Genomic DNA, 26,220 nt, shown 5'->3' with positions numbered 1-26,220 from the left:
ACACTTTTCTATGACATCTTTTTCATATTTTCTCTTTTCCTCTCTGCATGCTTGTACATATTCATTTCTATAACATGTATATATTTTCCATTTTTCAGGCCTTGTCTTTTTTCCATCTGGTCCAAGCTTTGTCTCTTTTCTTTTAACTCCCTACAACTTCTATTGTACCAGCATTTTACATATTCTTTTTCTTGTTTTTGTCTTGGGACATACTTTTCCACTCCTTTTTTGTAAAATTTTGTCAAAATATTCCATTTCTCTTCAACTGTTGTTTCTTCTTTGTATATTTCTTCCCAGTTTTCTTTTTGAAGGAATTCTCTTATTTTATCAAAGTTTGTTTTTTCATACATCATTCTTCCTTTTCTATATTGTTCATTTCTTTTCATGTATTTTTCTTCATTTAGTTCCAGTTCAATCAATATGTGGTCACTTTTACTTATTGGTGTTTTATATTCAATCTTGTCCACTATTCTAGGTTCAGATGTAACTATTAGGTCTAGTCTCGATGGTTCTTCCTCATTTCTATACCTAGTGTTCTCCTGTATCCACTGTGTCATTGTATTGTCAGTAATCATCTCAAGTAGAGTGTTTCCCCATGAGCCGTCTCCACCCTTTACTGTCATCTCTTCCCAGCAGATTTCTTTGCAATTAAAGTCGCCCATCATAACTATTCTTCCTCCATCTTCCATTCTTATTTAATGTTATCTTTGTGTCCTCTAACATACTTTTATGTTCACTCTCTTCCCACGAGGCTGTTTTCGGAAGCACATAATTTATCAAACTTTCTGCTCTACTTATCTCTGTCTTCCACTTCGATCATAATCATCTCTACTGTATTCTTTCCATATGTGACACACCTCACGTTTATATCCTTCTTAGTCAGGAACATAACTCCACCCCCTTGCTTTGTCTCTCTGTTTCTAATCCAATAATTATATGCATCATGTCCTACACTGTTGGGTGGTAGTGGACCTTTTAATTTTGTTTCTACAATTCCCATTATGTCCGGTTCTTTTTCCTTCAAATAATCATTCAGCTCATTCAATCCTGTTATTAATCCATCTATATTTGTGTAAGACACTCTTAGTTTTCTGCCACTTCCATTGTGTTCTCTGTTTCCCTTTTGTTTTTCTCATGTGTGTCGAATTTCCTTAGTTTCATATTCACTACTCTCCAATAGAATCTCTCTCTTTCTGACTGTTCTGTTCTCCTTTTTTTCCTTAGCTTCAAGTCTTTTCTTTTTTTTTCTTCCTCTCTTTCTTCTTTATTCATTTCCCTTTTTATCCATACCTTTTTATATTGTTCACTTGTTGCTAGTTTCCCTGTTTTTGTCAAGATATTCTCTGCCGTCATTTGTGACCTGAATTTAATCTTAACCCCTTCCATAAGGTGCCGCACACGTAGGCGTCATGAGGAGCAAGTGGATTCGCGACGCTGCCATATCGGCGTCTTGATTATATTTATTGTAGTCGCCCCTGTGTTTTTACATTCTCCCAAATGCGCCCTTAATCCCATTCTCTGTGGTTTTCAAAATTCGCGGGTGAAAGAGAGAACGATCGATATAAGTGGCGACTATATTTTATGATGCGAGTATTATTACGACACGTCGTACGGCTGGCATTGGCTGCTGCCCGCGAGATTTAAGTCCCGTAGTGAAGTGGTTAATTGGTCTGGTCTTATCTGTACTATACTTTCCGAGCCTGAATTTTTCCTCAATTTCCTTCATAATTCCTGCTTCATCTTCCTGAACTAATTTTAGTAAACTGCTTACTTTTTCATTTTCCTCATTGGTTCTTGAGGTTCTATCTGGGTTATGTTTCTCTTCCATTCCTAATATAATTATGCATTTCTTTTTGTCTGCTAAGTCTCTTACAATATTCTCCTTCTGTCTCATAACTTTGATAACTGAGTCTTCAGTTTGTTCTTTCATTTGCTGTTTAATTATATCAGTAAATGCAACTTTACTATTTTCCTGTATCTTTCTCCACCCCTGTGCCTCTTTTGCTATTGTTTCTTTATTGTCTTTATTGTTCCTTTTTAATTCTTTATTCTCCTCTTTTACTTCTCTTAAATGTCTTTTTAGTTCTTCTATTTCATCAGTTAAGTTTTTGTTCGCCTTCTCTAGTTCTTCCAATCTTTCAAACTTTTCTGCAAGTTTTGACATTTTACCGAACCTAACCTCCCAATGTTCAGTCATTTGTTCAAGCCTTTCCTCCAGTTTTGCTAGTCGGGGGAGGTTGGTATCCGCCTCCCCCTCTTTAAATCCTTGGAAATTGTTATCCTCACCTTCCATTGAATTGTTCTTATCTATGTTTCTAATCTTTACATTTTTGTTAGACATTTCGTCGTCACTAAATTGGTCGGGACCTCTTTTGTTTACATGGCGTCTGCCTGCCTGGGCCAAGTTTTCTCCTTCCTCATTTCCTTCCATTTCCCTCAGTAATCCCTCCCCTTCTCCTTTTTCCTCACTTTCCCCTACACCACGAGCAATTTCCCCCCCACCCTGTAAATACGTTAGGTACTTCCTTTGCTTCGGGATCCACGAAATTTCACTTTTTCTTCAGAACGTCCTCTAAACCGTCCGTTCGTTGAAGTGTGTGTGTGTGTGTGTGTGTGTGTGTGTGAATGGTGCTCAGTCTCTAGAGCAGGCTAAAGATATCTATCAACTTCAGCTCTATCTAATTTGCTCACCTTCAGTACCTCTCTGCCTCCCTCATTTTTCTTACTTCCCCACATAACCTCTACTCTCATTTTCTTTCCTACTACATAATGAACTGACAAGCCAGGGGCCCTTAACCATGAATGAATGAATAAATGGATATATATATATGTATATATATATATATGTATATATATATACATCTATATACATGTATATATATATATACATATTTATATATATACATGGGAGGTTATGCAGATTTATGGGATAGGAGGAAAGCTTCTGGGAGCTGTCAAGAGTTTTTATGAGAGTAGTAGAGCTTGTGTCAGGATTAGAAATGGAGAGAGTGAGTGGTTTGAAGTAAAGGTGGGACTTCGTCAAGGATGCGTTATGTCGCCCTGGCTGTTCAACTTATACATGGATGGGGTGGTGCGAGAGGTGAATGCTAGGGTAGTGGGTCAGGGATTGGAGATGGTTAAAGAAAATGGAGAAAAGTGGGAGGTGAGCCAGCTGTTGTTTGCAGACGACACTGCGCTTGTGGCAGGGTCAGAGGAGGGATTGAGGAAGCTGGTGGCAGAGTTTGGGAGAGTATGTGATAGAAGAAAGCTAAAGATAAATGTAGGTAAAAGTAAGGTGATGAGATGTACAAGGGGTGAAAGTGGCAGTAGACTGGAAGTGAACATTAAGGGAGAGCGACTGGAGGAAGTGGATAGTTTTAGATACTTGGGTGCAAGTGTAGCAGGAAAAGGTGGAGTGAAGGTGGAGGTAGAATGTAGATTGAGAGAAGCGAGTAAATGCCTTGGTGGATTAAAGAGTGTAATGAGGAATAGACATTTGGGAATGGATGCGAAGAGGAGACTGTATGAAGGAGTGATTGTGCCAACAGCACTGTATGGGGCAGAAACGTGGAACATAAGAGAAGAAGAGAGGAGTTTGAATGTGTTTGAGATGAGGTGTCTGAGAAGTATGGTGGGGGTTACTAGGCTGGATAGAGTGAGAAATGAGGAGGTGAGGAGGAGAACAGGGGTGAAAAAGGAGCTGGGAGATAGGGTTGATGAAAGAATATTAGGATGGTTTGGACACATGGAAAGAATGAGTGAAGAAAGACTAGTAAAAGAGGTATGGAAGGCAGATGTGGAGGGAGTGAACATGAGGGGACGTCCTAGGATGAGGTGGATGGATGGGGTGAAGGGGGCTTTGGGGAAGAGGGGAATGTCTGTTGAGGAAGGAAGGGAGAGGACGGAAGACAGAGGTGAGTGGAGAATGGTTGTATATGGATGATGTTGTGATTGCATGAGGAGGAATGGTCGGGGGGGTGGGGGGTGGGGTAGTATGTGTGAGTAAATTTTGACGCAGCCCGAAGGGATTTCTCCCCGTCCTCTCCTTATATGCAAGGGGGGACGGAGAGGGGGGGTCGCCGATTAAATGAAGCGGCCTTGCTGTGGATGTGCTGTGTCTTGCGACACTGCTTCTGACCCAGGGCGGTGGACAGGGTGCAGGGATGACCCGTCATCCAGGAGGTGCTCAGATGAGAGGGAGGGTGGGAGGGGTGTGGAGTGTATGTAGGGATGAAATGGGTGGGAGTGTTTTTATGCCTTTCCCTTTTTGGCTACCTCCCTTGTAAGGGGGAAAAAGCCTTGGTATATGTATGTATGTATGTATATATATATATATATATATATATATATATATATATATATATAGAGAGAGAGAGAGAGAGAGAGAGAGGAGAGAGAGGAGAGAGATATTTGCAGTCCTTTTCAAATTGCTTCCAAGACCTTGTGATGCCTTCACATGTTTGTGTGTGTACATGTGTATGTGTGTGTGTGTGTGTGTGTGTGTGTGTGTGTGCATGGATGTGGATGTGTAAGTGCGTGGATGTGTGGGTGCATGGATGTGTATGTGTGTGTGTGTGTGTATTTACCTAGTTGTATTTACCTAGTTGTATTTTACGGAAAGGGAGCTATGCTCGTGGGGTCCCGTCTTCATATCTCATTTTATCTAAACTATTTTTAAATTCATGTATTGTTTTTGCACACACCACTTTCTCATCTAACTTGTTCCAACTGTCTATTGCTCTGTGAGGAAAGCTGTTCTTTTTCAAATCTCTTCTATAGTTGTCTTTTTTTATTTTCTTTCCGTGTCCTCTTGTATTTCTGTCATCCCATTTTATCAGATTCTCTCTATCAGTAATTTCTATGCCTTTCATGATTCTGTAAATAGCTATCAAATCTCCTCTCTCTCTTCTTTGCTCTAGTGTCTGTAGTTTAAGTTTTTGTAGTCTCTCTTCATATGATAGTTTTGAGAGTGTTGGTGCCAGTTTTGTAATTGCTCTTTGTATTCTTTCAAGTTTTTTTATACATTTTTTTGTACTTGGTGACCATATCGTTGCTGCATATTCCAATCTTGGTCTTATCAGGGTGATTAGGATTTTCCTCACCATTTCTTCATCCAGGTATGTAAATGCCACTTTGATTGTTCTTATTAAATTATAAGTTTCTCCAAAAATCTTATTTATATGTTTCTCAGGTGACATATTATTCATAACAATGACTCCCAGGTCCCTCTCATTTTCTACTCTTTTTATTCCTTCTTCTCCCAAATTATATGATCCTGTTATTCTGTTTTTGCTTTTTCCAAATTCCATTATACTACACTTTTTTGTATTGAACTCCATCTCCCACTTCCTACTCCATTCTTGTACTTTATTTAGATCTCTCTGTAGTGATTCACAATCTTCTTCAGTTTTCACTCTTTTCAGTAATTTTGCATCATCTGCAAAGAAGCTCATATAGCTTTCAATTCCTTCATCCATATCATTAATATATATAGCAAACATTATTGGGGCCAGAACTGTTCCCTGCGGGACACCGCTTATTACTTCATTCCATTTTGAGTGCTGATCTCTTATCACTACTCTCATTTTTCTTTCTTGCAAAAAGTCTTCCATCCAATTTAGCAATTTACCTTGTATTCCTCCTTCATATTCTAATTTCTTAAGCAACTTCTTATGTGGTACTTTGTCAAAAGCTTTTTTTAGGTCTAGAAATGCACAATCAGCCCATCCATCTCTTTCTTGTATTATATCTATTAGCCTTGAATAGAAACATATTAAATTGGTGACGCATGATCGTCCTTGTCTGAATCCAAATTGCCTTGGATTTAGTACGTTGTTTTTTTCCAAGTATTTTACCCATCTACTTTTGATAATTCTTTCACATATTTTTGCTATTGTACTTGTTAGAGAGACTGGTCTATAGTTGGTAGGTTCTTTATTTCCTCCTTTATATATAGGTACTATATTTGCTTTTTTCCAATCTTCTGGAACTTTTCCTTCTTTTAAGGAACTGCTTATTATGCTATGTATTTTGTCTGCCAGTTCATTCCTGCATTCTTTCAGAATCCAGTTTGCTATTTCATCTGGCCCATGCGATTTTCTGACATCAAAATTACCCAAGTGTGTCAATATTTCATTCTTTGTTACTTCTATTTCTTCCATAGGGGGGACTTTTTCCTTCCACTCAATCTCTTCAGGTTGTATATTTTCCCTTGTAAACACTGATTTAAAATGTTTGTTCATAATTTCTGCCATTTCCATTTCCTCAGTGTATTCAACTCCTCCTTGTCTTAATTTCTCCAAGTCTTGTTTGTTTTTCAGTTTATTGTTTACAAATCTGTAGAATAGTTTTGGTTGATCTTTACACTTTTCTATAACATCTTTTTCATATTTTCTTTTTTCCTCTCTGCACTTTTGTACATATTCATTTCTATAACCAGTATATATTTTCCATTTTTCAGGTCTTCTGTCTTTTTTCCATCCGGTCCAGGCTTTGTCTCTTTTGTCTTTTAACTCCCTACAACTTTTGTTGTACCAGCATTTTACATATTCTTTTTCTTGTTTTTGTCTTGGGACATACTTTTCCACTCCTTCTTTGTAAATTTTTGTCAAAATATTCCATTTCTCTTCCACTGATGTTTCTTCTTTGTATATTTCTTCCCAGTTTTCTTGTTGGAAGAATTCTCTTATTTTATCAAAGTTTGTTTTTTCATACATCATTCTTCCTTTTCTATATTGTTCATTTCTTTTCATATATTTTTCTTCATTAAGTTCCAGTTCAATCAATATGTGGTCACTTTTACCTATTGGTGTTTTATATTCAATCTTGTCCACTATTCTAGGTTCAGATGTAATGATTAAGTCTAGCCTCGATGGTTCTTCTTCATTTCTATACCTAGTGTTCTCTTGTATCCATTGTGTCATTGAATGGTCAGTAATCATCTCAAGTAGAGCATTTCCCCATGAGTCATCACCACTCTTTACTGTCATTTCTTCCCAGCAGATTTCTTTGCAATTAAAGTCGCCCATCATAACTATTCTTCCTCCGTCTTCCATTATTTTAGTTAATGCTATCTTTGTGTCCTCTAACATACTTTTATGTTCACTCTCCTCCCATGAGGCTGTTTTCGGAGGCACATAATTGATCACAAATTTTCTGCTCTTCTTATCTCTGTCTTCCACTTCTATCATAATCATCTCTACTGTATTCTTTCCATATATGACACCTTTCACGTTTATATCCTTCTTAGTCAGGAACATAACTCCACCCCCTTGTTTTTTCTCTCTGTTTCTAATCCAATAATTGTATGTATCATGTCCTACACTGTTGGGTGGTAGTGGGCCTTTTAATTTTGTTTCTACAATTCCCATTATGTCCGGTTCTTTTTCTTTCAAATAATCATTCAGTTCATTCAATCCTGTTATCAATCCATCTATATTTGTGTAAGACACTCTTAGTTTTCTGCCACTTCCATTGTGTTCTCTGTTTCCCTTATGTTTTTCTTTAGTATGTCGAACTGCTTTATTTTCATGTTCACTACTCTCCAATAGAATCTCTCTTTCTCTGACTCCGTTCTTTCCTCGTTTTTTGCCTTAGCTTCAATTCTTTTCTGCTTTTCTGCCTCTCTTTCCTCCTTATTCATTTCTCTTTTTATCCATACCTTTTTATATTGATCATTTGTTGCTAGTTTCCCTGTCTTGGATAGAATTTTCTCTGCCGTTGTTTGTGACCTGAATTTAATCTTAATTGGTCTGGTCTTATCTGTACTATATTTTCCGAGTCTGAATTTTTCCTCAATTTCCTTTATAATTTCTGGTTCATCTTCCTGGACTAATTTTAATAAACTGCTTACCCTTTCATTTTCCTCCTTGATTCTTGCGGTTCTATCTGGGTTATGTTTCTCTTCCATTCCTAATATAATTATACATTTCTTTTTGTCAGCTAATTCTCTTACTATATTCTCCTTCTGTCTCATCACTTTAATAACTGAGTCTTCATTATGTTCTTTCAATTGCTGTTTGACTATGTCAGTGAATGAAACCTTATTCCCTTCTTGAGTTATTCTCCAATTTTTAGCTTCTGTAGCTATTTTCTCACTGTTTTCATTACTATTCTTCTTCAATTTCTCATTCTCCTCCTTTACATTTCCTAACTGTCTTTTTAGGTCCTCTACTTCTTCAGTTAAGTTTCTGTTAGCCTTCTCTAGTTGTTCCAACCTTTCAATTCTCTGGAAAATGGAGTCTACATTACCTAACTTACGTTCCAAGTCCTCGATCACCTTATCAACTCTCTCCTCTAGTCTTATCAGTCCCCCCCACCCTCTTTAAATCCCTGGAACATATTCTCGTCACTTTCTACTGTATTGCTCCTCTCTATACTTCTAATCTTTACATTTTTATTTGCCATTTCGTCATCACTGAGCTGGTCCGGTGGTCGTTTCATGTTGACCTTACGCCCGTCTGCCTGGGCCAAGTCCTCCACATCCTCATTTCCTTCCATTTCCCCAGCAATCCCTCCCCTTCTCCTCTTTTCCTACTTACCTACTGCCTCACGAGCAATTTCCCCCCACCCTGCAAATACAAAAAGGTACTTCTCTTTGCGTTGGGATCCACAATCGGCACTTTTCTTCGGAACGTTCTTCAAGCCGTCCGTTCGTTGAAAGTGTGTGTGTGTGTGTGTGTGTGTGTGTGTGTGTGTGTGTGTGTGTGTGTGTGTGTGTGTGTGTGTGTGTAGATGTGTGTAAGAGTGCAAGTATTCTTTCTCTAACTTCGACCAATGGTTTGAATTATGGACATGTAAATATTACTTATATACTAACCTTTAGGTGGAGATGATGGTGGCCTCCTTAGAGGGCTGTGTGGTGGTCTTCCACTATGTCCTCTATGAGGGGACAGGGATCGATTAATTGAACGTGATCTATGGTCCCTTGATCGAGACCTACGAGGCGTTCTTGATCGCCGAGGGCTTCGGGATCTTGAACGCGTTCTTGATCTTCTGTACCTATGGAATAAAGTGGTATTTTGACATTATATCACAAAAACTTATTATATAAACCTATAATTAACACATTATTCCCAATCCTAAGTATACAAGTCAATAAATATAACAGGAAGTACTTGATATTATGTTTCAGACATTTCACTTCCACAGAAATTGTGGCATTTTGTAACAAAATTCATGACCCCAGCAAAACATAGGTTATAGTTTTCATAACATACTACAGTAATGTTACACAAATAATGTCTGGGATATATCTTTGAGTAGAATTCATAGCTCATCAAAATAATGTACTTCTGAAATTTTTGACAATCCTGATAATTTTGTTCCTGTTATCAGCTATAGTTCAGCCCATTCATCACGCACCCAGTGAAGCCACTAAATAAAGATGTTGTGCACTTTCCATGTGGTGGTTGCATTCGGAACAACTGATGTCTGTTGCCAGTTTGATTCACATTTGTGTGTGTGTGTGTGTGTGTGTGTGTGTGTGTGTGTGTGTGTGTGTGTGTGTGTGTGTGTGTGTGAGTGAGTGAGTGAGTGAGTGAGTGAGTGAGTGAGTGAGTGAGTGAGTGTGTGTGTGTGTGTGTGTGTGTGTGTGTGTGTGTGTGTGTGTGTGTGTGTGTGTGTGTGTGTTTACCTAGTTGTATTTTGCGGGAAGGGGAGCTATGCTCGTGGTGTCCCGCCATTGTATCTCGCAGTGTCTAGTTTGCTTTTAAACTCCTGAATGTGTATGTGTGTGTGTGTGTGTGTGTGTGTGTGTGTGTGTGTGTGTGTGTGTGTGTGTGTGTGTGTGTGTGTGTGTATGTGTGTGTTTACCTAGTTGTATTTTGCGGGAAGGGGAGCTATGCTCGTGGTGTCCCGCCATTGTATCTCGCAGTGTCTAGTTTGCTTTTAAACTCATGAATGTGAATGTGAATGTGAGTGAGTGAGTGAGTGAGTGAGTGAGTGAGTGAGTGAGTGAGTGAGTGTGTGTGTGTGTGTGTGATTACTTGTATGACAGTGCCTATATTCAGACCACCCTCTACCTTTTTTTCTTTCCTATTTGTTTAGTGATGTCTTTTAGTTGCTCTTTTTTCCTATTCTGATAGTTTTTTTCTTCCCTTTCATATTGTTTCATTCTCTCTGTCTCTATTTATCTTAAGGGAAACAGTCACAGATATTTGGATTGGATTTTTCCATACAGCTTCCAGGGATATATTTCTTACTTGCTTTCAGCATTTCTGTGCTTTATCTATAAATGAGAACTGTGTTACAATGAAGTTTTCTAAATCCTTTCTTATTTCTTAATGTATTCTGGCAATTTTGCTTTGTAATATAATAATAAAAGTGTTGTTGTTTTTTTTTCTGCAAACTCCAGGGTGATCTTTGTTGAGAAGTAGTCACAGTGGAGTTTATAAATTATTTACCACATTCTTTCTGGATGGAGCATGGGTGAGCACATCAAGATGGCTGAGAATTACTTGTTGACCATGTTGGGAAATTGACTTGTGGGTGAATTTGCTCAAGTTTAGCATATTTAGGTTGAGAAGGTCCAGGATTATTTTCAACTTTGGCCTACTGAGGGACCAATGATGGGTCCTACAATATGTGTGTCAAGGATTCGTATCACTGCTGCCAACTTCCAAAACACATATGCCCTAACTTCCATCTAGAGGTCAAACTCCAAAGGGATGACACTGATCAGAACCAAAATTTCTATAAATTTCAACTGTATCTCCACTTTTTCAGATAAGAACTGACAACTGGTGACAGCTCCCTTTCCTCCTAATACAAGACAGTGATAAGTGAAACTGTCCCACACTAATGCAACACACATACATATACCAAAGGCTTTTTCCCCCCTTACAAGGGAGGTAGCCAAAAAGAATGCAACACATAAAACCATTAAATCTCTTCCCAGGGAGACCTAGGGCCGGTCAAACCCATGCAGTTTAAACTGACAGTTACAACTGTTCAGTTATAACTGAACAGTTGTAACTCAGTTTAAGCTGCACGGGTGTGACCCCCCTAGGAGAGGTCCTCTGAATTGCTGCCATCCACCTTGGTATGCAGGTTTCCAGTAGGTGAAACTCAAGGCAACAAATATCACAGTATTATCATATGGTATGCTGAGTGTGTGTGTAGCCATATGGGTTTGGTAAGCATTCAGGTCTCTCTACTGAATGTTTGGAGTTGAAAAGAAGCAAAACATAAGATAAAGGAGGCATAAAGGAGAGCAGATGTAAAATGGTGGCGGAGTATGATGGACAAATTTAGAAGTAATAATGAGATGTTTTGAAAAGAAATCATGAGAGGAAGGGAAGGTGGGTCAAGCAGAGAAGAAATGGTAAAAGGGCAGATGGATAGATGTTAATGGAAGACAAGTAAGGGGAAGAATGTTTTACACCTGTTGAACTTAGAGGATCGGGAGGGATAGGTGGTAGATGTGGGAGGTGCTAAGAAAATGACAATGATGGGCGAGGAAAACTGTGGAGAAATAAGAAAAGATACATACATACATATACCAAGGCTTTTTCCCCCTTTCAAGGGAGGTAGCCAAAAAGGGAAAGGCATAAAAACACTCCCACCCATTTCATCCCTAAATACACTCCACACCCCTCCCACCCTCCCTCTCATCTGAGCACCTCCTGGATGACGGGTCATCCCTGCACCTTGCCCACCGCCCTGGGTCAGAAGCAGTGTCGCAAGACACAGCACATCCACAGCAAGGCCGCTTCATTTAATCGGCGACCCCCCTTGCATATAAGGAGAGGACGGGGAGAAATCCCTTCGGGCTGCGTCAAAATTTGCTCACACATACTACCTCACCCCCCCGCCCATTCCTCCTCATGCAATCACAACATCATCCATATACAACCATTCTCCACTTACCTCTGTCTTCCGTCCTCTCCCTTCCTTCCTCAACAGACATTCCCCTCTTCCCCAAAGCCCCCTTCACCCCATCCATCCATCTCATCCTAGGACGTCCCCTCATGTTCACTCCCTCCACATCTGCCTTCCATACCTCCTTTACTAGTCTTTCTTCACTCATTCTTTCCATGTGTCCAAACCATCCTAATATTCTTTCATCAACCCTATCTCCCAGCTCCTTTTTCACCCCTGTTCTCCTCCTCACCTCCTCATTTCTCACTCTATCCAGCCTAGTAACCCCCACCATACTTCTCAGACACCTCATCTCAAACACATTCAAACTCCTTCTCTCTTCTTCTCTTATGTTCCACGTTTCTGCCCCATACAGTGCTGTTGGCACAATCACTCCTTCATACAGTCTCCTCTTCGCATCCATTCCTAAATGTCTATTCCTCATTACACTCTTTAATCCACCAAGGCATTTACTCGCTTCTCTCAATCTACATTCTACCTCCACCTTCACTCCACCTTTTCCTGCTACACTTGCACCCAAGTATCTAAAAGATGAGGTACAAATAGTTTTGAAAATGACAAGAACAGGTAAGGCACCAGGATTGAATGGATGTCATGCAGTGTCTGAAAAAGGGAGGTACAGTAATTGTGGACTGACTAATGAGGTCATTTAATGTGTGTCTAAGGGAGGGTATATTGCCAAAGAAATGGCAGGAGTGCCTGCATAGTTGTGCTTTACAAGGGAAAAGGGGACAAATGTGACTAGTAGTTTTAGGAGGATCAATTTGCTGAGTGTAGTTGAGAAGGTATATGGGAGGGTTTTGTTTGAGAGTATTGGGAGAGGAACAGAGGGAGTAATTGGTGAGGAAGTGTAAGCTTAGCAAAGGTAGGGGTTCCATTGATCAGATTTTTGTGGTAAGGCAGATGTGTCAGAAATCTTTAGGAAAAGGTAATAATGTTTTTTAGGCCTATATGGATCTGGAAAAGGTAAGAATGTTTTTTAGGCCTATATGGATCTGGAAAAGGCTTATGACAGGGTAGACAGGAAGGCATTGTAGGGAGTGTTGTAGAAATATGAGATTGGGGGAAAGCTGTTAAGGGCAGCTAAGAATTTTTACAAGAGCAATAGAGAATGTTAGAATTGGAAATGGAGAGAGTGATTATTTTGAGGTAAAAGTGGGGCTGTATCAGGGATGTGTCATGTTGCCATGGCTGTTCATTGTGTACATGGATGGGGTGGTGTGGGGGGTAAATGCAAGGGTAATGGGCAGGGGACTGAAGATGATTAAAGAAAATGGAGAAAAGTGGATGGTGAGCCAGTTGTTGTTTGCTGATGACACTGCACTTCTGGCAGGGTCAGAGGGGGGATTAAGGGAGTTTGTGATAGAGTTTGGGAAGGTATGCAATAGGAGAAAGTTGGAGGTAAATGTGGGTAAAAGTAAGATGGCAAGATGTAAAAGGAGAGAGGATGGCAGCAAGTTGGAGGTAAGTCTTAACCACTTCCATACGGTGACGCCTACATAGGCGTCATGAGGAGCAAGTGGGTATGCGATGATGCCGACGTCAGCGTCTTGATTATATTTATTGTAATCGTACCTGCGTGACCCTCATTCTCTCTAAACTGGCTCCATCATATTTTCTATGGTTATCAAAATTCACGGGTGAAAGAGAACGAGCGATTGAGCAGTGACTTTATTTCTTATAATGTGATTATTATGACGCAACATCGCACGTCGGCCGATGTGCCCCGGAGTGAAGAGGTTAAGGGACAGAGGCTGGGGGAAGTGGGTAGTTTTAGATATTTGGGATTGCATAAGTCAGGAAAGGGAGGAGTTGAGGTGGAAGTAAATTGTAGATTGAGAGAAGCAAATAAATACCTTGGGAAATTAAAAAGGGTCATAAGAAATAGGTAATTAGGAATGGATGCAAAGAGGAGATTATATGATGGGGTGATTATGCTGATGGCACTGTATGGAGCAGACTTGTAATTTAACCACTTCAGTACAAGTCAAGTCTCGCACGCAGCATCAGCTGCCATATGTACCATGCATCACACTACTCGCATTATAAAATATAAAATCAGTGCTGTATTACTCATTCTCTTTTACTCTGAGTAATAATAAACACAGAAAATGTGATCAAACCAGTTCACAGAATCCAAGGATAACTTATGGAGAAAAAAAATAAAAAATAAAAATTAAAGAAATAAATCAAATAAAAGAGGTGTGGAAAGCAGAGGTGGATGGAGTGAACTTGAGGGGATGACCAAGGATGAAATGGATGGTGGGGTAGAAAGGGGCTTTGAGCAAAAGGGGAATGTCTTTTGATTGATTGATTTATGAAATTTTTGGCTTAAAGGCCGAGCGCCGGAGCCGGTAGGCCATTCAGCGCGGAATGTCTTTTGAGCAAGGAAGGTGGAAGGCAGGAGACAGGAGTGAGTGGAGAATGGCTGTATATAGATGATACTGTGATGCAAAGATGGGAGGGGGGCAGGGGAGGGGGGGGGAGTAGGGAGTGGGTATATGTGAAATATATTTCCATGCAGCCCAAAGGAATTTCTCCCCGTCTTCTCCTTTTTTGCATGAGTGGACATTTTTTTTTTTGGGGGGGGGGAGGGGGTGCAAATAAGTGAAGCGGGTGGGAATGTTTTTTTAAGCCTTTGTTTTTTGGCTACCTCCCTTATAAGGAGGAAAAAAGCCTTTGGTATATGAAAGTGAAATGGCCTTGCTGTGGATGTGCTGTCTTGTTGCACCCAGGGCAGTGGACAGGATAGAGGGATGATCTGTCATCCATGAGAAGCTAAGATGAGAGGGAAGAAAGGACAAGGGATAGGAGTGGAATGGGTGGGTGTGGGTATGAGCCTTTTGACTTGGGTACCTCCCTTATAAGGGAAAAAAAAAAGTCTTTGGTATATATATAGTTAGACAATATACATGTGCAGCTCTACTAGCTTGTTTGTAATGTTCTGAATTTCTTCAATAGTGACCATTGGAAATAATAATTTATTACTAGTTTCACTGACTGAAAACCTGGAACCCCACAAATGCTGGCAAATGCCCTCCAGTTCTCCCATGGTCTCCCAGGGAGAAGACTTGGGACAAATGCCTGCGTTGTGGGACTGTCACTATATCACCAACTTGAAGTAACAAGGGGACAGGAGCAGGTGCTGGACGTCATCTCTTCTTGTGTGAAAAACTTGAGGAAACACAGCTTAACCTCTTCACTCCGGGGCACATCGCACGTCTGGCAGCATTAGCTGCCCGACGTGCGATGTTGCGTCATAATAATCGCATTATAAAAAATAGTCAGTGTTCAATCGTTCGTTCTCCTTCACCTGTGAATTTTGATAACCATAGAAAATATGATGAAGCCAGTTTAGAGAGAATGGAGGTTACGTAGGTATGACTACAATAAATATAATCAAGACGCCGACGTCGGCATCATTGTGTACCCACTTGCTCCTCATGACGCCTACGTAGGCGTCACCGTATGGAAGTGGTTAAATCAAGAGAGATATCTTGGGTCCAGTCCAGATACCAAGTGTGGAGGTAAAGATGTTAATGGATTCTGAAGACGGGCAGCAGTGAAATAAGTCTCCCTGATGTTCATCTTGCTGGACTATCATGTGCAAGTACTAGCTATTGGTCCCACCTTTGACAATGTATGTTGAAAGTTGTTGAAAAAAGTTAGTAATTTCACCAATGGATTAATCAAGTAGAACAGCATCTTTTCAGTAAGACTTTTATGATGCCATTAGATGGACACACAACTAAAGGACTGGCTTGCATCACTGAACCCTCCAATGAAAAAAATACTGTTCATCAAAGTAATGAAAAAATTAATTCTGAAACTAAAAAATTATTGAAATATCTGATGACTGCCATAAATAAGGCAAACACCAGAAGATTTCCCTGACAAGTGTCCCTAATTTCAGCCAATGTACATCAACCAGTGATGCAAGCCTACCTTTTGCCTGCAGGTGATCTTCTTCTTCTATCCTCGTACTTGCTCCGCCCTGATCTGCCCCTTGACCGGGATCTACGGGATCTGTCCCTCTCTCTGCTGCGGGACCTTGACCGCGTTCTTCCTCTTGGACTGTGAGATCTCCTTCTGCCTCTTCTCTCATCTCGGTCACGTTCCTGTTAAGAAATGAGCAATAAACAACTTAATTCCAGGATTTATATATATAAAAAAGGCATTTATTTGTATAATGTCATAGCAGCAGGTTACAGGCTGTGTAGTTACATACAATCAACACTTTAAGGAATTTAGTGATGCTCTTACACACAAGTCATACAGCACATTTGAAAGGGAAATAGGTGACAAGAGGGGGTGAGCTGGATGGGGGTGGATGCATGCCTTGGATGGCTAACTCCCTCATGGAGAAAGCTTGTTGGTATTTAAATAGTATATGAGTGGAAGGTGGCAAGGGGACACAGGATATATACTACAAATAATATATATTCCATAAAATGTGGCTTACAGCCTATCACTCTTGTTACTGACACCTATCCATGAAGAAGAAAAAACTTACCGGTTCTAAACGTTTTGGTTTCTGTGAAGATGTGGTAACATCCTCCTTGCGAACAGGCACAGTTGTATTGGTGGCAGGAAGAGGGGCGGCAACTTGGAGGAGAGGTGGTGTTGTTTCAGGAGGTGGAGGAGGTAAAGCTGTTGTTGGAGGGGGTGGTGGTGGGGGAGGCTGTGTACTGGGTGGAGGTGCTGTGGCAGTAGTGGCTGTGGTAGAATCTGGTGAGTGACTACTGGATGCTGTAGGAGTTGTGGTCTTAGGTAAATAATCTCTATTTTCTATGACTTGAAATAACCTTTCCACAAAGGACCGTGTGTCTGCAATAAAGTTGTAAAGCAATTATTAGTTCCACAATTTCAAAATTATAATCACTATTCTATATCAGTCATTAATAAAACATAATACGAGATACCAGTGAATATGCTTAAAAGTGGCAGTTTGCCGACAAGATTGACGAGATAAACACCATATGAGGACGGAGCCTTTATTTGTACGACGTTTCGCTTATTACAGCTTTTTCAAGTACAAGTTGAGATACAAATGCTTGAGATTAAATAAGGGGAAAGGAGGGAACGGGGAGAGAAAAGGGGGGGGAAGGAAGAGGAGGAGGAGGAGGGTGGGGGGATTGGACACTGGGAAAGGATGAGAATGCTGGCCCAAACGTCCGTGGACGAAATGTCCACAAAGGGTGGTTTAAATATTTAATATTTTGCTGGCCATGGGTATTAGGGGAATAATGTGAGGAGATATGTTAAACATGCCCCTGTTTTGTTCAATAGTGTTCGTTCCTTGAATGATTGCTGCTTCTAAACACTTCCTGCGGATTTTGTCTGGTTCCCGTATCAGCAGCTCTGCATTCTTCCAGTCCATAAGATGGTTTTCCTTGTTTCTATGTGTCACACATGCATTGGTGGTGACATCATGCCTGACGTCGTAACGGTGTTCACGTATTCGTGTATTCAGGTCGCGTGACGTTTCTCCGATGTAAACTTTATCACATCCTGAACACGGAATACGATAAACACCGGCTTTGGTGCCCGGTGTCTGGTTGTTGTGTGTTTCCGTCTTCGTGATGTCTTTTATTGTTCTGCTTGTCTGGCACACTATTTCCAAGTTGGTGGTTCTTAAAAGACGTGTCAGGTTGGTGGCAACGTCGCCGGTTGGCAACACGAGATTAGTTGTGCTGTCCTGCTGCCTACGGCTTTCCCGAATCTTAGCGGCCTGCTGTTTGCAATTATCTAAAAGAAATTCTGGAAATTTTAGTGTTAAAAAGGGCTCTTTAATAAACCTGCACTCTTCTTCTAAGTATTTTGCACTACATATCCTAAATGCCCTAAGGAAAAAACCTATTACTACTCCTCTCTTGGTCCTTATATCATGGTAGGAGTAGAAATGAATTAAATAATTTTTGTTGGTGGGCTTTCTATACACTTTGAATTCAAGTTGGTTACCGTACTTAAAGATGTGTGTGTCCAGGAAAGGAAGAGAATCGTGGATTTCTTCCTCTAGGGAAAACTGAATGGTGGGCTCCACTTCGTTTAAGGCCGTCTGCAAGCGTATTATGTCCTTAGGGTATTTAGGATATGTAGTGCAAAATACTTAGAAGAAGAGTGCAGGTTTATTAAAGAGACCTTTTTAACACTAAAATTTCCAGAATTTCTTTTAGATAATTGCAAACAGCAGGCCGCTAAGATTCGGGAAAGCCGTAAGCAGCAGGACAGCACAACTAGACATCTCGTGTTGCCAACTGGCGACGTTACCACCAACCTGACACGTCTTTTAAGAACCACCAACTTGGAAATAGTGTGCCAGACAAGCAGAACAATAAAAGACATCACGAAGACGGAAACACACAACAACCAGACACCGGGCACCAAAGCCGGTGTTTATCGTATTCCGTGTTCAGGATGTGATAAAGTTTACATCGGAGAAACGTCACGCGACCTGAATACACGAATACGTGAACACCGTTACGACGTCAGGCATGATGTCACCACCAATGCATGTGTGACACATAGAAACAAGGAAAACCATCTTATGGACTGGAAGAATGCAGAGCTGCTGATACGGGAACCAGACAAAATCCGCAGGAAGTGTTTAGAAGCAGCAATCATTCAAGGAACGAACACTATTGAACAAAACAGGGGCATGTTTAACATATCTCCTCACATTATTCCCCTAATACCCATGGCCAGCAAAATATTAAATATTTAAACCACCCTTTGTGGACATTTCGTCCACGGACGTTTGGGCCAGCATTCTCATCCTTTCCCAGTGTCCAATCCCCCCACCCTCCTCCTCCTCCTCCTCTTCCTTCCCCCCCCCTTTTCTCTCCCCGTTCCCTCCTTTCCCCTTATTTAATCTCAAGCATTTGTATCTCAACTTGTACTTGAAAAAGCTGTAATAAGCGAAACGTCGTACAAATAAAGGCTCCGTCCTCATATGGTGTTTATCTCGTCAACCAGTGAATATGCCATGAAATGCAAAAGTATACAGTGGAACCTTATCATACAAACTAAATTGGTTTCTGTGGGATATTTTGACAATTGCATATACTGAATAAATTTTCCTATTAGAAATAATGTAACCTGGATTAATACTTTCCAGAGTATCTACATGTATTATGTCCTTGTACTGTAATAGTAGCTGCCTAATTACAATAATAAAAAAGTAATAATTTTCCTCTCCTATCACCGTCATTTTATTAGCACCTACCACTGCTATCACCAATCCCTCCCTATCCTCCACATTCAACAGCTCTCCAGAATAATCTGCCCATCTTCCCCTAACTGCATCCTCTTCTGTCAAGATCTGCCCATCCACACATTTTACCTTTTCTTCTCTACTTGACTCTTCTCCCCTTCCTCTCTTGATTTCCTTCCAAAACATCTTTTTATGGATTTCAAAATTTTCTGTCATACTAATCCCCCATTTCATATCTGCTCTCCTTTTTGGCTCCTTTATCTTTTATTTTGTTTCTCTTTTTTCTTTATACCTCTCATATTTTTCTCTCATCCTACTTTGGAATTGGTTCCTGAACCTTTGCTTCTTCTCTTCTACTACCTTCTTCACTTCATTATCCCACCATTCACTACCCTTCCTTCTCTATACATATACACACACATAAAAATAATTAACAAATTGAAACAAAAAAAAAAAATCAAAAGCACATCAAACACTGGCTGGAGCAAGCCTTAACAATTTCCCTTAATTCAGATACAAGGGGCTAATACATGAGCATTTTTTTAATACTACTTTGAATGGAGCTGTATTTGCATACTGAGGTTCCACTCTACTTTGTACACTTACTTGACTGTAAGAAGACATCAAGTTGCTCAACCATTCCCTCACGAAGTTCCTTATGTGGTTTATCCTTCCGTACTAGTGCCAAACAGTATTTGGCTAGAGCTTCTGGGTCTGCATCACACCTGAAAATTACAATCCCAGTATATAATATATATCAAAAATACCTTTTCCCCTTTATATGGAAGGGTTGGCTGAGTCAAACCATATACCCACTCAACACCTATCCAAAAATTCATTCATTGTCCCTCCCATCTTAACACCTTATCGATAGTCATCCCTATCTCCCACCACAAGGTTCTGGTCAGAGGCAATGAAGCAAGGCACAGCACAGCCTGACACCCAGAGTCAGTTTACCACCACCACTTCCTTGTAAAGTGACCCTCACACCTCCATCTACTCAAGAAATTCGTGAAGTAAACAAAAACATCTCTTTAGGCCACATTATTTCTTCATCCACTTACAACCACTATCCATTCATTATCTTTTACAATCCTCTGCCCATAACCCTTACATTTACCTCCCATACCACCCCACCCATGTATCAGTACACATTGAACAGCCACAACAACATAACACAGCCCCACTTTCACAATTCTCAATCCAAACACGAGTCTACCCATGTAAAAGCTTTTGAATAGCCTTTAAAGTTTTCCCTTTGTCCCATATATATGTAATACCTCTCTAAATCCATAAAGGCCCTAAAATCATCCTTAACTTTGCTAAAAACATCTCGCAAATCAGCCACACCACAAAAATTATATCACGCACTTTTTTTCCCTAAACCTACACTGTACCTCTCCAATTACTCAGTTTCTCTCCTAATTCTCGTGTCACCCTTTGACATGCCTTTCCAACTACACATTTTGAGTGCTCTAAAATTACAACATTCACTTTTGTCCCAATTTCCTTTGCAAAACAGAATTATAAACACACTCTTCCAGTCTTTTCAGACACTCCCCTCCTTTAGGCCTAAACATCTCGGCATTCTTTAGTCAACCCTATCCACCACCTTTCTGCCTCCTTCAAATTCAAATTCTCTGACCCAGAGTTGTGGACACAACCACTCCCTTGCGCTTTTTCTGCGTTTATCTCCAGATACCTTTCTTTTCATACCCCCTACACATTTACATGCTTCCCTTACTCCATATTTCAACTACATTCCCTGCTACACTTGACCTGCAGTGTCATCCACAAACAATTGGATTAACTCCCCAAATCTGGGTATTTTAGAAGTGCACAACTAAGCAATATATCCATAAAAAACGAATTATTTATTTTATCAATTAAAGTATGTTGACAATATTTTTTCTTGCAAAAAAAATCAATAAAATAAAAATAAATAAATCCTAAACAAATAAAAAAAATATTAGTCTTCTTGACAAGTACAGTAGCGCTTAAAATAAGTGACCAATTTGGCTGGGTTAGTTATGCAAGGTTTGGTTAGGTTACATAAGGCTTGGTTAAGTAAGGTTAGGTTTGGTGGATTAGGTTAAGTTCCACAAAGCTTGGTTTTCCATAGCATTTATTTTTTCTTTCAAAGTTCAGCTCTAATTTGTGATTTCCCACCTAATCATCCACCTTCCCATTGCCTCCCCTTTATTGTAGGGGTGATAGGGTACGAGCAAAAATGTGGTTTCCACCAAACTTCAGGGTCAAATTTGAATGAAACAAAAAAAAAACTATGCCTACGATGACCCTGATGACCTCTAGGGATGCTAAATGCATACCCATTAGGAGGTTTGGTTAGATTAGGCCAATTTATTAGACTTTTGTTATTTCATCTTCCACAACAAATAAAAATAAACATGGTGTCTCAAATTTTGCCAACGTCCAAGTTGTCACAATTATAATATTGCTTTTAGCATTTTTTTTTTATAATTTCCACCAATAAAAATTTATATAACATTGCTGTATTATAATTCTTTACTTCTAAAATAACATAAAACACTAACCTTCCTAATCTCTCTGTCACTGGTTTATGTGGATTACTGTGTTGGGTGACAAAATGGAGTGTGTACATGTCAAGAACACTATCACAAAAACCATACATTTGCAGATCTTCATTTAAGAACATTGTATAATTGATGAGGTGAGTCGATCTAAACCAAAACAAAGGCATATATGGTGGGCCTCTGCAGAATTAATAGCCCATTCTGTCAACTGGCATATATACCTCCAAATCCATAAAAGCCCAAACACATCTTTACAATTTGCTAAAAATTCCACAAATTTGTCTTGCTACAAAAGCTTGATCTACACACCCTCTCCATTTTCCAGACCCACACTGTTCTTCCCCAATTACTAAATCCCCTCCTAATCCTCTTATTTAGCATCCTCCCATACACTTTAACAACTACACTTGACAATGATCCCTCTAAAACTACAAAATTCATACTTATCCCCCAAGAATGGGATGGATAGGTTGAAGGGAGCCTTGGGTATAAGGAGAATGTCTGTTGAGCAGGGAAGTGAGAGGGCAAAAGATAGGTTTATATGAAGAATGGTTATGAACAAATAGAAATTTCTCCACGAGATGTTCAGGGAGGGTTGCTGTATAAAGTAGTACAAGTAATACAGTTTATGTTGTTGGGCCCTGATGTAGATGTACTGTGTCTTGTTGCATTGCTTCTGGCCCAGACAGTGGGAAAGGATGGCTATTCATCCACAAGGAGCTAAAACAAGGGGGAAACATTGTGGAATGAATGCTGCATGCCTTGGCTGGCTACCTTCCTAAGAAGGAAGAAGAAGCCTTTTGGAATATTGACATGGTCAGCATACAGTGGCTGTCTATGAACCAATCCTGGTCTCCTAGCCTTTCAGTCAAGCCTAATGAAGATACTCAGTAAGCAATATGTAATTATTTTAAGGTACTTTTTTAGAAGTCCTCATCTATGCAATATACATACATACATATACCAAGGCTTTTTCCCCCTTCCAAGGGAGGTAGCCAAAAAGGGAAAGGCACAAAAACACTCCCACCCATTTCATCCCTAAATACACTCCACACCCCTCCCACCCTTCCTCTCATCTGAGCACCTCCTGGATGACGGGTCATCCCTGCACCCTGCCCACCGCCCTGGGTCAGAAGCAGTGTCGCAAGACACAGTACATCCACAGCGAGGCCGCTTCATTTAATCGGCGACCCCCCCTCTCCGTCCCCCTTTGCATATAAGGCGAGGACGGGGAGAAATCCCTTCGGGCTGCGTCAAAATTTACTCACACATACTACCCCACCCCCCACTTCCCCGCCCATTCCTCCTCATGCAGTCACAACATCATCCATATACAACCATTCTCCACTCACCTCTGTCTTCCGTCCTCTCCCTTCCTTCCTCAACAGACATTCCCCTCTTCCCCAAAGCCCCCTTCACCCCATCCATCCACCTCATCCTAGGACGTCCCTTCATGTTCACTCCCTCCACATCTGCCTTCCATACCTCTTTTACTAGTCTTTCTTCACTCATTCTTTCCATGTGTCCAAACCATCCTAATATTCTTTCATCGACCCTATCTCCCAAATCCTTTTTCACCCCTGTTCTCCTCCTCACCTCCTCATTTCTCACTCTATCTAGCCTAGTAACCCCCACCATACTTCTCAGACACCTCATCTCAAACACATTCAAACTCCTTCTCTCTTCTTCTCTTATGTTCCACGTTTCTGCCCCATACAGTGCTGTTGGCACAATCACTCCTTCATACAGTCTCCTCTTCGCATCCATTCCCAAATGTCTATTCCTCATTACACTCTTTAAACCACCAAGGCATTAGTATAGCATTAGAAAATTAAATATTAATTTTATAAATTACAATATAACAATGTAACACATATCTTTCTTGGCAGAAATCAATATCAGAAAATGTTGCTAAAATTTATACTGCAAGTCGCTTTGACTCGTTTAGACACCTTCTTTGTATTGAAAGATTTGTAGGTTGGAGACAACCCTGATGACCTCTAGAATTACAGGCACTGCATTACTAAATGCAGGTTAGGTTTGGTTAAAATAGACAAACTTGTTATATTTTAATTCCTTCAGCCTCCACCTCTACCAAAGTAAAGACGGCATGTCAAGCAACCGAAGCGTCTACGTTTGTTGGTTTATAGCATTTAGCAACCTCTTCTATTATCAATTTCCACCTAGAATAACATATATTACATTGGTGTATTATAATTTACAAAAGTATTATTTAATTTTCTATTCTTATACCGTGTAGATGTGCACTTCTAAAAATTTACCCAATAAAATAATAATAGTCTAATAATAACAACAAAAATAATAGCTGCCTCAAGATTCAATGAGTAGTATACCCACACCACTACAGCAGCTGGCAATGGTCCCCGAGCCCTCCTGTAATTCTCTCTGGGAAGAATCTTTGATCTGCTGTGTTGTATTTGTGTCGGACTTGTTTCTATGTTAGAGGGTTGTTGTTGTCGTTCCCTAGACTGTCTGTCCGAGCAGTCCCGTCTCCCCAAGGAATGCCACAGCCAAAACTGGGTTTTCCCACAAATCCTTTATAGAGTGTATGTTGTGTTGTTTGCGTGCATGAGGGTTGCAGCTGCTGGTTGTTTGCTCCCAAAGTCACGTGAAATGGTGTATGAAATATAGGTGAAGTGGATATAGCTATTATACCCAGTCTGGAGACTAGGTATTCGCTCTACAGGAATGCAGTTCTTAATAGTGGTTAGGGGATTGAAATTTTGAAAACAAGTAACTTTACTATCTTTTTTTACAACACACTACAACCAAGCATCTATTGTTGGTCACTTTCTTGTTTTGAATATATTAAAAACTAATCCAAGTATCACAACTGAATAAATTACTATGGATTAATTCAATTTCCTTTTGTTATTATCTGGGAAGCCTACGAGGTGAACTGCAAAAACCAGTCGCACCATTTAACACATCAAAAGTTTAAGACATACAATTTCAAAACTAAATTGTATTGGTGCTCAACTACTGACAATGTGGGTATTTAGAAGTTGGTATGCACACTCCACAACTACTAATATTCTACATGGGCTACGAGAGCTTATTATTCTCCTTTTTGGTACTCTGTTGGTAGGAAACACTATCATGTCTATGGTGCCAAATCATGCTATTATACCATATAAATAAATCAGCAACTGAAGGAATGTTCCACTTCAAATGCACAAATTCAATACAATAATATATTGTTTCATCCATAACACCAGTTTCCACATTAATAATTTCGAAACTTTACTCCTGTTGTTGCATGGTCCTAATTTAGAAATTTCCCCCCACGACGTCCACTCCCTATGTGTGACCATTTTGTTAATTTAGTGCATCTACCATATTGTATGCTGAATCTCAAATGATGCGTTCAGTAACACGAAACTACAACAAAAATAATACTTACATAGGCTCCAGGTAGGCTGTGAGCCACGTTTTGAATGCTTCTGGATTTTCAATAATCATTGTCGTATGTTCACTGCAGTCCTCTTGAAATTATCACAACAGACTTTGCCCAACAACACCTTCTTGCAGTGGCCACTCTGAAGATCTGAACCACGCAAAATTGTACTGCGTGTACGTAAGTAAAGATTGGGTTACAAAGTCTGAAACGAGGCCACAGAAAATAAGCAAACACCGAGTCGCCGTTGATCAAAGATCTCACAGACTCGCAGTAAAAGTAGTTAGTTCCGTACCTTACACATTCATCTTCATATGCACCAATAATAAGTTTATTTGTCAAAAATAGAATTCTATTACACTGTTATAGATTCACATTACAATAATAGTCATGTACAGCCGGTTTTTAATTAGAAAAAATGGCTACACGCCTAGTCTTGTGGAGAAAGTTACAAACAGTACCACGGACGACACCAGCTGACTGATCACGTGATCAAAACAAATGCCAAACGGCATGCGAACTTGTAGCAAAGCCCAGTCGGGACTTGCAGTGCCAAACACTAATGTATTTTGTTTATAATATGTTCATTGTCACTCATTTAGAGGAATATTCAAAAGAAACGTGTAAAACCAACTATAAAGCATTTTTTTTCATAAAGAACGTGTCCTGTAGTGGCGTACGGTCATCCTTACGTTCTATTTGCAGCCACGAATATGTTAAAGCATACCTTGCCGGAGATACAACAAGCAAATAATACCAATGAATATTACATTTCTGTAGTTTCTAGAATTTACATTTCTCTAATATAGAAAGTTTGGACAAATCTGCTATGGTATATCAAGAGGAAATAGCAAAAAGTAGGACCAGAACAAATCATCATCATGCCTAAAATTTAGCACAGCGTGAATGTGTCCAATTATTCACCAATTATAGTACACAGTAAAGGAGTACCGATCTTTAGACCACGTCTCATATTCTCTAATTCCCCAACATATCTGTGTGTGTGTGTGATTCACCTTGGTCTTTGGATCACGTGTTGGACTCGTGATCGACAGCTATTTCCCTCCCGGAAGAGAGCTCAGGGCTCGTTTGACTGATCTATGGGTAATGCTTTGACCTTACACGCACACACACACCCAACTCCCCGCCCACGA

At 40.0% G+C, this 26,220-nt stretch overlaps 1 protein-coding gene across 1 annotated transcript in view; it reads right to left on the bottom strand.

Moving 5' to 3' along the window:
- The window catches only part of swm (Zinc finger protein swm), a 43,065-nt gene extending 17,524 nt beyond the window's left edge, over nucleotides 1-25,541 (bottom strand). The window contains exons 1-6 of the mRNA XM_076212260.1: nucleotides 25,362-25,541; nucleotides 25,073-25,236; nucleotides 19,700-19,818; nucleotides 16,394-16,707; nucleotides 15,826-15,998; nucleotides 8,819-9,000 (exon numbers count right to left, since the gene is read on the bottom strand). Of these exons, the coding sequence (XP_076068375.1) occupies nucleotides 8,819-9,000; nucleotides 15,826-15,998; nucleotides 16,394-16,707; nucleotides 19,700-19,818; nucleotides 25,073-25,131 (847 nt within the window). The 5' untranslated portion in view covers nucleotides 25,132-25,236; nucleotides 25,362-25,541. The remainder of the gene's footprint in view (nucleotides 1-8,818; nucleotides 9,001-15,825; nucleotides 15,999-16,393; nucleotides 16,708-19,699; nucleotides 19,819-25,072; nucleotides 25,237-25,361) is intronic.
- Nucleotides 25,542-26,220: the final 679 nt, after the last annotated feature.

Source organism: Oratosquilla oratoria, chromosome 29 (assembly GCF_046742065.1).
Source record: "Oratosquilla oratoria isolate Oo_2021 chromosome 29, ASM4674206v1, whole genome shotgun sequence".
Lineage (NCBI taxonomy): Eukaryota > Metazoa > Arthropoda > Malacostraca > Stomatopoda > Squillidae > Oratosquilla > Oratosquilla oratoria.
Note: the sequence above shows the minus strand (reverse complement) of the source record. Positions and strands in the feature narration are given on the sequence as shown.